This window comes from Syngnathus floridae, chromosome 22 (genome assembly GCF_059516105.1).
Source record: "Syngnathus floridae isolate MCC-2025c chromosome 22, RoL_Sflo_1.0, whole genome shotgun sequence".
In the NCBI taxonomy this organism is placed as follows: domain Eukaryota; kingdom Metazoa; phylum Chordata; class Actinopteri; order Syngnathiformes; family Syngnathidae; genus Syngnathus; species Syngnathus floridae.
In genome coordinates this window covers 7,303,219-7,315,362 of record NC_142434.1, presented here as the reverse complement: position 1 = coordinate 7,315,362, position 12,144 = coordinate 7,303,219, and the positions used below count along the sequence as shown (strand labels likewise).

At 44.8% G+C, this 12,144-nt stretch overlaps 1 protein-coding gene across 1 annotated transcript in view; it reads left to right on the top strand.

Annotated features, from left to right (window-relative positions):
- Positions 1-545: 545 nt before the first annotated feature.
- The window catches only part of ipo8 (importin 8), a 44,185-nt gene continuing 32,586 nt past the window's right edge, over positions 546-12,144 (top strand). The window contains exons 1-7 of the mRNA XM_088366826.1: positions 546-758; positions 826-930; positions 2,237-2,318; positions 4,326-4,482; positions 4,899-5,057; positions 5,280-5,436; positions 7,418-7,507. Coding sequence (XP_088222952.1) covers positions 847-930; positions 2,237-2,318; positions 4,326-4,482; positions 4,899-5,057; positions 5,280-5,436; positions 7,418-7,507 — 729 coding nt within the window. The 5' untranslated portion in view covers positions 546-758; positions 826-846. The remainder of the gene's footprint in view (positions 759-825; positions 931-2,236; positions 2,319-4,325; positions 4,483-4,898; positions 5,058-5,279; positions 5,437-7,417; positions 7,508-12,144) is intronic.

The following is a 12,144-nucleotide window of genomic DNA, read 5'->3' as shown; positions in this document are numbered from 1 at the left end:
CGAAGATATGATGTAAATTTTGAGTGTTCCTCCTTCCTAATTTCCAGATACTGGAGTTTTCATTGGAAAATATCTCCCACTTAAATTGTGAAATTAACTTGCGTAGGAACTTTGAAAGTTGTGCTAATCACCAGTGCACTTTTGCATTTGGAGCAAGGCTATAATATTTGGGAAATTTTCATTTCACCGATTCAAAAGTCTAAATTCGGCCATTGGCGTAATGTAGTTTTAGTTTTTGAGGTAAATTAATTTCCAATGCGCAAGACTTTTTCTTTTAACACTGCAGTTCTGTGGTGCAAAAGGCCAATCTTTCAGGCTTTCTCTTTCACTCTCGTTGTTGTTCTCTGTTGTTGAATACTTATAAATTATCTAAAATTCAATAAATATGAATAAAAACACACAAAAACATTTTGTCACGAGGTGAAAACAAGGGGAGGTCAATTCCATTCCTAACCAAAGAATGAGTTCTGGCAGTAACCACTTTAAGACTCAAGGTGGTAGCAATCATCCAGAACTACTCATGAAATATGCCGTAAAGTGTCGTAAAGTGGTCTCATTTAGTTGACGTTTTACGCCCTCCGGCCGCTACTCACCGGTAGAGTCTTTGCGTTTTAAAAGATTGATGGAATTTGAAAACTAACCGATAATTCTTCCGCTTGAGAGCCACTTTCACTGTCTGATATTCAGCAGTGGTCCTCACCAAAATATTTAATTTTTGATTTCGTGTCAAATTCAGTCACCGCCCGGGCGTCATTCATGTACGTCCACAACGGCCTTAAAAAATAAGTGAGCAGTGTTAATGGTATTTGCATGTCGTGCATATAGAGGGACACGTGAATTGGAGTAATGGATCCCAACAGGATAATTCAAGCTCTGAGAGGGACTATCGATCCTAATCTGAGAAGAGCGGCTGAAGATGAACTCAATCAGGTGGGTGCCAAAGACGTCGGTTCTCTACTTGTAATTGTGAGAGGGTACTTTTTGACCATCATGGTTAGGGACAGGGGCGTGCAGAGATCTTTCACGAAGAAGCTACTCAAAGGTCATAAATTTCATAGAGTTTCACAACCCCACAGGTGACAGGTTATCGACATCCGCTGATCCAAACCCCCACAAGTAAGCAAAGAAAAGGGACCACAGATGGAGGAAGCACCCCCTTCCTACGATGGTGGATTTATTCTCTGGAATCATTATTGTTTTCAATTAAGCAGACAATTTGGGCAACCTTGACGTTAAAAGACTGTACATATTTTCTGATGAGAGGCCGAAATCCCGTCAGTATTGACATGTTGTATTTGACAAGGCCTCAAAGAAAGTAATCGATAAACTTTGATAATCTAATAGTTTTCAATTAACCATTGCAAAGACAAATCTTTCGTCAAATTTCAGATTATTTTTTTATTTCCTTGATACTCTGTGAAAGCAAACAAATTGCCTTTCTCTTTTAAGGACATTGACTTATAGAAAAAGTTCCTATTTTCTGATGTGTTTTTAATCAAACATTTCCAACAAGTGCTAGAGCCCTTTTGAAAATCCCACTATAACGTTTAATTAAAACTCTGTGCAACATGAGACTAGAATCACATATTTTTCATAAAAGAAATTACATAACTATGTGCAAAGCACTGAATGGCTTTGTTTATTTCATTCAAATAGCTAGCAATAAAGTTAATATACTGTAGTTGGCAATTTCGATTTGGAAGGGCTAACCTGGGGGCAGCTCAGTGGTGCACTGGTTAGCACGTCCGCCTCACAGTTAGGAAGGTGCCAGTTCAATTCCACTTCTGGCCCTCCCTGCATGTTCTCCCCGTGCCCCCGTGGGTTTTCTCAGAGCACTCTGGTTTCCTCCCACATCCCAAAAACATGCTTGGTAGGCCAATTGAGCACAAATTGCCCCGAGGTGTGAGTGCGGGTGGTTGTTCGTCTCTTTATGCCCTGCGATCGGCTGGCAACCGGTTCAGGGTGTACCCTGCCTACTGCCTGATGACTGCTGGGATAGGCTCCAGCACGCCCGTGATCCCTGTGGGGACAAGCGGTATAGAAAATGGATGGATGGGGGGCTGAACTGTAGTCAAACATTGGACTTTTGTCAATAAATAATGACGCACAATTATATAATTTTACATTTCTTAGGTTGAAGTTATTTTGGTGGCCATTATGTTTTTCTTTCATAAATGAACGTGCGTTCATTTCATTTTTGGTTGTTTAACTCTAACCCTGCTCTGGTGTGTTTCAGTCCTACAAGATCATCAACTTTGCACCAACGCTGCTTCAGATCATTGCATCAGAGCAGGTGGAGTTTCCAGTTCGGCAGGCAGGTATGGTGTTGAGATCATTGGGTATCTTGCAGATTTTGTTATTGTTTTTTTACCTTGGCTACCGTATTTGCCGGTGTATTGGTCGACCTTTTTCGATCCAAAATCTACCGAAAAAAATCGACCTCGACTTATTTAACTTCGTATTCATCGCTTCAAATGTGATGGTAACCAAGGCCGTTTCTCATGCATCTCATTGTGCGTTGCACTTAGAAAATTTGAACCGGGCGGCGTGCGCGAGTGTGCGGCCCGCTGGAAGTCGAATGAGGCTCTGCGATCTCCTCCGCGGTGCTTATGAACAGCCGATCCGCTCGGCGGGGGCTATTTTCGGCCACTTGGCGCGTGCGCACGGCCTCCCGGATGTGCCGGGCGGGTGCGCGAGCTCGCCGGCCGCTGGAAGTCGAATGAGGCTCCGCGATCTCCTCCGCGGTGCTTATAAACAGCCGATCCGCTCGGCGGGGGCTATTTTCGGCCACTTGGCGCGTGCGCACGGCCTCCCGGATGTGCCGGGCGGGTGCGCGAGCTCGCCGGCCGCTGGAAGTCGAATGAGGCTCCGCGATCTCCTCCGCGGTGCTTATAAACAGCCGATCCGCTCGGCGGGGACTATTTTCGGCCACTTGGCGCGTGCGCACGGCCTCCCGGATGTGCCGGGCGGGTGCGCGAGCTCGCCGGCCGCTGGAAGTCGAATGAGGCTCCGTGATCTCCTCCGCGGTGCTTATAAACAGCCGATCCGCTCGGCGGGGGCTATTTTTGGCCACTTGGCGCGTGCGCACGGCCTCCCGGATGGGCCGGGCGGGTGCGCGAGCTCGCCGGCCGCTGGAAGTCGAATGAGGCTCCGCGATCTCCTCCACGGTGCTTATAAGCAGCCGATCCGCTCGGCGGGGGCTATTTTCGGCCACTTGGCGCGTGCGCACGGCCTCACGGATGTGCCGGGCGGGTGCGCGAGCTCGCCGGCCGCTGGAAGTCGAATGAGGCTCCGCGATCTCCTCCGCGGTGCTTATAAACAGCCGATCCGCTCGGCGGGGGCTATTTTCGGCCACTTGGCACGTGCGCACGGCCTCCCGGATGTGCCGGGCGGGTGCGCGAGCTCGCCGGCCGCTGGAAGTCGAATGAGGCTCCGTGATCTCCTCCGCGGTGCTTATAAACAGCCGATCCGCTCGGCGGGGGCTATTTTCGGCCACTTGGCGCGTGCGCACGGCCTCCCGGATGTGCCGGGCGGCGTGCGCGAGTGCGCTGGCCGCTGGAAGTCGAATGAGGCTCCGCGATCTCCTCCGCGGTGCTTATAAAGTGCCGATCCGCTCGGCTTTGAGCTATTTCCGGCCTCCCGTTGGTGCCGGGCGGCGTGCGCGAGCTCGCCGGCCGCTGGAAGTCGAATGAGGCTCCGCGATCTCCTCCGCAGTGCTTATAAACAGCCGATCCGCTCGGCTGGAGTTATTTCCGGCCACTGCGCATGCGCACGGCCTCCCGGAATTTGAACACATTTCGTCAATAAATTTCGCATATTTCTGATTGAATTTTGAAGTTTAATATAATGCAACAATTGAGCTCGACTTATACAAAGGATATATCATAAAATCGTAAATTTCCGTCGAATTTTAGGGGGTCGACTTATACACCGAGTCGACCTATACACCGGCAAATACGGTAATTAAAATGTTGATTAACAGTAAAAGGCCATTCAAAAAGGTATTCTTTTCCTCTACTGCAGGGGTGTCCAAGTCCAGTCCTCGAGGGCCGCATTCCTCCATGTTTTCCAAGTTTCCCTCGTTAAACGCACCTGATTCAATGATCAGGCTCCTGCACAGGTGTGTTTAATGAGGGAAACTTGGAAAACATGTAGGATTGCGCCCCTCGAGGACTGGACTTGGACACCCCTGCTCTACTGTATTGAAATAAAATTAAGAGAATTTGACTGCCAATGTCCTTGTTTCTTGTCTGATTCAAACTATTCCAACTTTAAAATGTTGAGCTCATACAGGATATTTTGTTGTTGTTTATTTTTGTGTTCAGCGGCTATCTATCTGAAGAACATGATTGGCCGGTATTGGCAGGACAGGGAGCCATCTCTGGGAAAAGTTGCCTTCCCTTTCAATATTCATGAAAACGACCGCCAACAGATACGAAACCACATTGTGGAGGGCGTCATCCGATGTCCTGACACCATACGGTACATCTATTCGCATCCCCCTACTTAAAAGCAATTAGCAAAGTTTCCTGTCAACTCAGTTTTAAATTTGACATATTCGTGTATGGAATTTTCCCTATCAACTTTTTGTGCTTTGCAAATTACTTTTTATAATTACAACATTTAAAAGCATTTAAGAATTTTTTAATAATTTGAGAAGAAGGCAAATATATTTTATTTCCATCACGGGGTTAATAATGTATCTACGTATCAATTGTGTATATGTTGTGTATGAGTAGATGATACACCGGCCACTTATTGGGGCACGATGTCTATTATAGATATAACCACTGTTTGTTTGTGATATAAAAATCAGCATTTTATTAATCAGAATCTGTATTACATCTATCTGACCTTATGCCACTAATAACTTCACTCACTCATTTCATTGTATGCAGCGCCCAGCTGACGATGTGTCTTAGAATGATCATCAAACACGACTTCCCAGGACGTTGGACTGCAATAGTGGACAAGATAAATTTGTACTTACAGTCGAACAACAGTGGCAGCTGGTACGGCAGCCTGCTGGCTCTCTACCAACTCGTCAAAACCTACGAGTGAGTAAGCGTGACAGGTGTCCTGCCCATTCCAACCAACTAGTTTGGAATTAATGTGGTTGTTTCTTTAAATGTCAAGAAACAAAACTGAGAGCTGCTGTCACATCTGTAATTGGGAAAATAGATATGTCTTTGTTGCCAACATTTTCTTTTGTGGTGTGAAGATCAAAGATGATTCTGTTTTTTCCTAATAATATTTATCATAATGCATTTGGACTCCAGGTACAGGAAGGCAGATGAGAGGGAGCCATTGCTTGCAGCCATGCAAATATTTCTGCCGAGGATTCAGCAGCTCATCATCCAACTGCTGAATAATGCCACAGTTTTCTCAGTCCTCATTCAAAAACAGATCCTTAAAATCTTCCATTCCCTCATACAGGTATGTTTTGCCCCTTTCATGCAACAGCATATGTTTCTGTTCTATTTTTTTTTTTTAACTTTGGTGTAGTTTAGCGATAAATACTTTAACCCACAAATCCACTTTCTATATTGGAGACTTTAAAGATGAGTACCGTATTTTTCGGACTAAAAGTCGCTCCGGAATATAGGTCGCATTAGCCATAAAATGCACAATAGCGTGAAAAAAAACATAAGTCGCTCCGGAGTATAAGTCGCATTTTGGGGGAAATTTAATCGACAAAATCCAACACCAAGAACAGACATGAACGAGCAACAACAGGCTAAACGATAGGTATGCTAACGTGACATAAACACAAACGAAGAGCTGAGAACGGGCCTGACGTAACATTCAGAGTTATTCAAATAACTATTACATAAATAACACGTTTATAAAACCATCTGTGTCTCTCCTATTCATTAAATCCATCGATCGTCCTTTCTGTCAACAATGCGCGCTGCTGACGGCGGTTGCACTTCAAAATATTCCACAGGCCCATATAACGATATATAAATTATATATCAAATAACTATTATGCAAACAATAATATTACCAAACCATCTGTGTCACTCCAAATCATAAAATCCATCGATCATCCTTTATGTCAACAATGCCGACCGGGTGCGCGCTGCTGACGGCGTTTGCACTTCTAAATATTACACCGGCCCATATAATAAGATATAAATTATATATCAAATAACTATAATATAAGCAATAATATTATCAAAGCATCTGTGTCACTCCAAATCAATAAATCCATCGATCAAATTCCTCGTCCTTTGTCAACAATGCTGCGCGTGCGCCCTGACATCAGCCTCGTCGTCATTCCACAAATCTAGTATATAACTATATTGTAGCGTTAACAAAGTACAAGGAAAGACATGGGTTTGGTAAACGGCTCTTTATTTAACAAAACAAGAGTTCAACGAGCCAACAACTACTGAACTGTAATGATAAAAACACATACAAGTTGCTACACAAAATAAAATATATCAAATAACTATAACATAAATAGTTCACCGCCACACGGCCCCAAGCACCGGCGTGGACTTCCAGGCGTGTGGCGGCGTGGACTTCCATCCCCGGAGGTGGGACTTCCAGCCACGGAGGTGGAAGAGAGCTCCATAGAATAGGACCGGGCGTGCATAAAAGCCATGTCCGAGCCCCATCCACCGTCCCCGGACAGCCACCCGGCCGAGCGCCGGCCCCCGACTTCCATCCATGGAGGTGAAAGAGAGCTCCGTAGAGTAGGACGGGGCGTGCGTAAAAACCATTATAGTTTTTCAAACCTTCAAACCTGGGGGGGGGGTGGTACCGATGTGTTCGGCCATCCGCGGACGGGAGTGGGGTGCTACCGGTGTGTTCGGACATCCGCGGACGGGGGGTGCTACCGGTGTGTTCAGCCATCCGCGGACGGGGGTGGGGTGCTACCGGTGTGTTCGGACATCCGCGGGCGGGGGCGGGGCAATGACATACCAGCTCTGCCGAACCCCTGAAGTCGAATCACCGAACCCCTAGGGTTCGATCGAACCCAGGTTAAGAACCACTGCTCCAAATCATTAAATCCTTCAAACTCTTCGTCCTCCGTGTCACTTACGAACAAAGCCGCTAATGATGCCGGTAGTACGTGGGGCCCTTCGTCATCTTCGTCATCCCTTGATCAAATCTTTGTCCTTTATGTAAACAACCGCCGCGCCGCGCCGCGCCACTGACGTCACTTGAAATTCAAATTACAGTAATCCCTAGCTACATCGCAGTTCGTTTATCCCAGTTTCACTATTTTATTTATTTATTTATTTTTCTAATTTTGAAAATTTGTGAAAAAATTCACATAAGTCGCTCCTCAGTATAAGTCGCCCCCCCCCCCCAAACTATGACTAAAACGCGACTTATAGTCGGAAAAATACGGTAAATCATGAACGAGTGAATGCTGATGATATTGATGCTAATCTTTTATCCGCAGAACTCGCTTCCTCTCCAGCTGATCAACAATACGGTGATGACTCAATGGATGGAAGTCCTTCGAGCCATAATGGACCGTGATGTTCCCGCTGTAAGACACATTACCCACTCATTGCACACTGTTGAGGTAGCCTGATCATAATGTAAAGGCATTATTGCGATATGAATCTCACATTAGGATGATTATCATGATACTGTGGGCTGGTTGGGGATATTAAAAAAATCTTGTACCGTAATTTTCGGACTATAAGTCGCGTTTTTTTTTCATAGTTTGGGTGGGGGGCGATTTATACAGAGGAGCGACATATACTCACTATATATATTCACAAATTTAAAAAAAAAAAAGTGAAACCGCGATAAACGAACTGCGATGTAGCAAGGGATTACTGTAATTTGAATTTCAAGTGACGTCAGCAGCGCGGCGTGGCGGTTGTTTACATAAAGGACAAAGAATTGATCACGGGATGACGAAGATGACGAAGGGCCCCACGTACTACCAGCATCATTAGCGGCTTTGTTTGTAAGTGACACGGAGGATGAAGAGTTTGAAGGATTTAATGATTTGGAGTGACACAGAAGGTTTGAAAAACTATTATGTCTACTCTACGGAGCTCTCGTTCTCGTGGATGGAAGTCGGGGGCCGGCGCTCGGCCGGGTGGCTGTCCGGGGACGGTGAATGGGGCTCGGACATGGCTTTTACGCACGCCCGGTCCTACTCTACGGAGCGCTCTTTCACCTCCGTGGGTTGAAGTCGGGGGCCGGCGCTCGGCCAGGTAGCTGTCCGGGGATGGTGGATGGGGCTCGGACATGGCTTTTATGCACGCCCGGTCCTATTCTATGGAGCTCTCTTCCACCTCCGTGACTGGAAGTGCCACCTCCGGGGATGGAAGTCCATGCCGCCACACGCCTGGAAGTCAACGCCGGTGCTTGGGGCCGTGTGACGGTGACCTGTTTGTTGTAGTTATTTGATATATTTTGTTTCGTGTATATGTTTTTATTGTTATAGTTCAGTAGTTGTTGGCTCGTTGAACTCTTATTTTGTTAAATAAAGAGCAGTTTACCAAACTCACGTCTTTCCCTGTACTTTGTTAACGCTACAATATAGTTACATACTAGATCTGTGGAATAAAGACGAGGCTGACGTCAGGGCGCACGCGCGGCGTTGACAAAGAACGAGGAATTTTATTGATGGATTTAATGATTTGGAGTGAAACAGATGGTTTGATAATATTATTGCTTATATAATAGTTATTTGACATATAATTTCGTTATATACTAGGTCTGTGGATTATTTTGAAGTGCAAGCGCCGTCAGCGGCGCGCGCCCGGCCGGCATTGTCAACATAAAGGACGATCGATGGATTTAATGAATTGGAGTGACACAGATGGTTTTATAAATGTGTTATTTATGTAATAGTTATTTGAATAACTCTGAATGTTACGTTAGGCCCGTTCTCAGCTCTTCGTTTGTGTTTGTCACATTAGCATACCTATCGTTTAGCCTGTTGTTGCTCGTTCATGTCTGTTCTTGGTGTTGGATTTTGTCGAATAAATTTTCCCCAAAATGCGACTTACACTCCGGAGTGACTTATATATGGTTTTTTTTCACGTTATTGTGCATTTTATGGCTAATGCGACCTATATTCCGGAGCGACTTTTAGTCCGAAAAATACGGTATATTGGAGAGGGGGAAGCACAATATCATTGTTGGGTCTAAATACCATCAGACATTAATTCACGCACTGAAAAATAGGGGAGAAGACAACCAGTATTCGTTTTACTCGCGATGAGAATTACGGCGAAGGCTCAGTTACAGTCCTCCACTAATTCTGAGTTATTACTCTGCGTTCTCCTCTTTTTGATGTTTTAGGTTTCCCTAAGTTTCACACAATACTAATTGAGTAAATATGGGATAACTTATATGCAACTACTTCAACAGATATGTCTTTTCTGTAACAGTTCAAGACAGTCTCGATCAACAACAATCCATAGACAAAAGCTACAGAGTTGATTAAAAGAGAAAGAAGTTCCTTTGAACTAAACAGAACTTTTTCAGGTGTGAGGGAGCTCTCCTCATAGCTAGTGAGATAAGAAAGGAAGGGAGTTAAAGGAATTCTCTGGACCTAGCCTCGTTGAACCAAGGGACTCCAACTCGTAAATTATGAGGCCCTTGGTCAGGCCGACCATCCAATTATTCCAACAATTGTATTTTGTACATAACAGATATGACAAAGAAAAAGGATTGGCTAGTCATTTTTATTGTCATGTGCTCCTATTGGCTCAGCGGCACAACATATCCTGGTCTATGTTGTTCACAATGCTGTGTTGTGGTTTGTTAGTTTTTTGAGACGTAGATGTTGAAAAATATTTGCTAGTATGACTGATTTTTGGGAGTGATCACCAATGCATTATGTCTGGTTAAAACATGGCTTGTTTGTTCCATGTGAGCAATATTCAGACTAGAGATGCACCGATCCGATATCTGGATCGGATATCGGCCCCGATATCAACAAAATAGATGGATCGGGTATCGGAAAATGCAGCCGATCTGTGAGCCGATCCTTTCCTTAATCTATTGGGACGTGGGCTACGTCATACGTCAGCAGCACGTGTGCCGCATGCCACGAGAGTTTTCTAAACAAACGCAAACATGGAGCGAACGAAAGAGTCAGCTGTGTGGAGGTACTTTAAACTGAATACGCCAACTCGTTCGACGGGAGTTTGTAATGTCTGCAAAGCTAATGTTGCCAGGGGTGGTGGTAGTACTGCCAGTTATAGTACTACCAATTTAAATTAAGCATCTCCAGAAACACCATCCAACGGAGCACCAGGAGTTCCAGCAGTTGAGCAGATCTAAGGGAGCGGGAGGTGGACCTACACGGCAGTTAACGTTAGCAGATGCACTGCAAAGACGGGAGAAATTCCCAGGCAATAGCGCAAAAGCTATGAGAATTACTGAGAAAGTGCTGGAATTCATGGTTTTGGATGGACAACCGATGAGTGTTGTTGAAAACGAGGGCTTCCGACGTTTACTTGAGCACCTGGAGCCACGGTACAATTTGCCATCGCGCAAGTATTTTTCTGAGGCCGCACTGTCAGAAATGTATGAGAAAGTGTGCGAACACATGTTTACATTGCTTGATTATTGTATTTGACCAAGTCACATGTTTATTCTCTTGTCCCGATGCTATATTTTATTTTTCCACATGTAGAGGTATGTAGCTTGTTAAATCAACCATAATATCGGATCGGTATCGGGTATCAACCGATACGCAAAGCCACGGCATCGGTATCGGTATCAAAACTGAAAAAGCCGGATCGGTGCATCTCTAATTCAGACCAGGTTTTCTTTTTGGCCAGTTACAGTTTTGGACATATTTGTGTCTTTTCGGACTCCACACATTCAATCTCAGGTACTTTTATTTTTCAAGAGTTAGGTAAAAAGGGTCTGAATTTGCTGGCACTGTAAGGTTTCTGTGGAACACAAAATACAATTAAATTCTCAATCTCGTCTATACAATTCGAATTAGCTGAGGTCATAAATATATTTATCGTTCAAATAACAGGTAACCTTAACCTCAATGTAGATAAAGATAGATAGGCTTAATCTTGAGGTATTTGCTTGCTAAAGCATGTCAAGTCAAGTCAAGTCAAGTTTATTTGTATAGCCCTAAATCACAAACAGTCTCAAAGGGCTTCACATAGCCAAAAATTGACAATTATTCTCAAAGCATCCCCTGATCATAAGCTCCCAAAAGGGCAAGGAAAAACTCAAAAAACCCCTGCCAGGGGAAAATGAGAAACCTTGAGAAGGGACCACAGATGGAAGGATCCCCCTTTCAGGATCACCAGGTTATAATGGATGCAGAGAGTGCAAAAGTAATACATAATATGAAAATCAATGAAAAAATGGATGTCGGAGGTGCCCTCGGTTGTCCTGGCCGTGTCTTCAAGGGGGTTGAGCTGCAGTTCCTTCATCTTGAATTGGTCCCCGAGAATCCAGCTAACCGCGATCAGCTTTTGAGCCACCTAACCCCCTCCCCAGCCGGGGAGGGGGTGGGCAGAGAGAACAAAACAAACTCCGGCCAAATCGGCCATCACAAGTTAGTTAAAGGCCATCTCATAGAAATGTGTCTTTAAACGTGTCTTAAATGTTTCTACTGAGGTAGTAGTTCTAATATCCATTGGTAGGGCATTCCAAAGCTCTGGAGCCCGAATAGAGAATGCTCTAGACCCTGCAGACATTTTCTTGGCCCTAGGTATAACTAAAAGACTAGCGTTTTGCGAACGAAGGTTACGAGACGGAACATAAGGAACGACTAGGTCGACGAGATATGAAGGCGCTAAGCCATGCAGTGATTTATAGGTTAGTAGAAGAACCTTGAAGTCACATCTTAAATGGACCGGGAGCCAATGTAATTTGGCTAATATTGGGGTAATGTGATCAAATTTTCTTGACCGTGAGAGCATCCTCGCAGCGGCATTTTGCACTAACTGTAGACTTTTGATACTGGACTTAGGAAGACCAGAGAATAATACATTACAGTAGTCCAGGCGCGACGTAACGAACGCATGTATAATGGTTTCCGCATCCCCGGTCGAGAGGATAGGACGAATCTTAGCAATATTACGAAGGTGAAAAAACGCAATCCTGGTTATATTCTTAATGTGTTTTTGAAAGGAGAGCGTTTGGTCAAATATTACCCCGAGATTAGTTACCGTATCACTC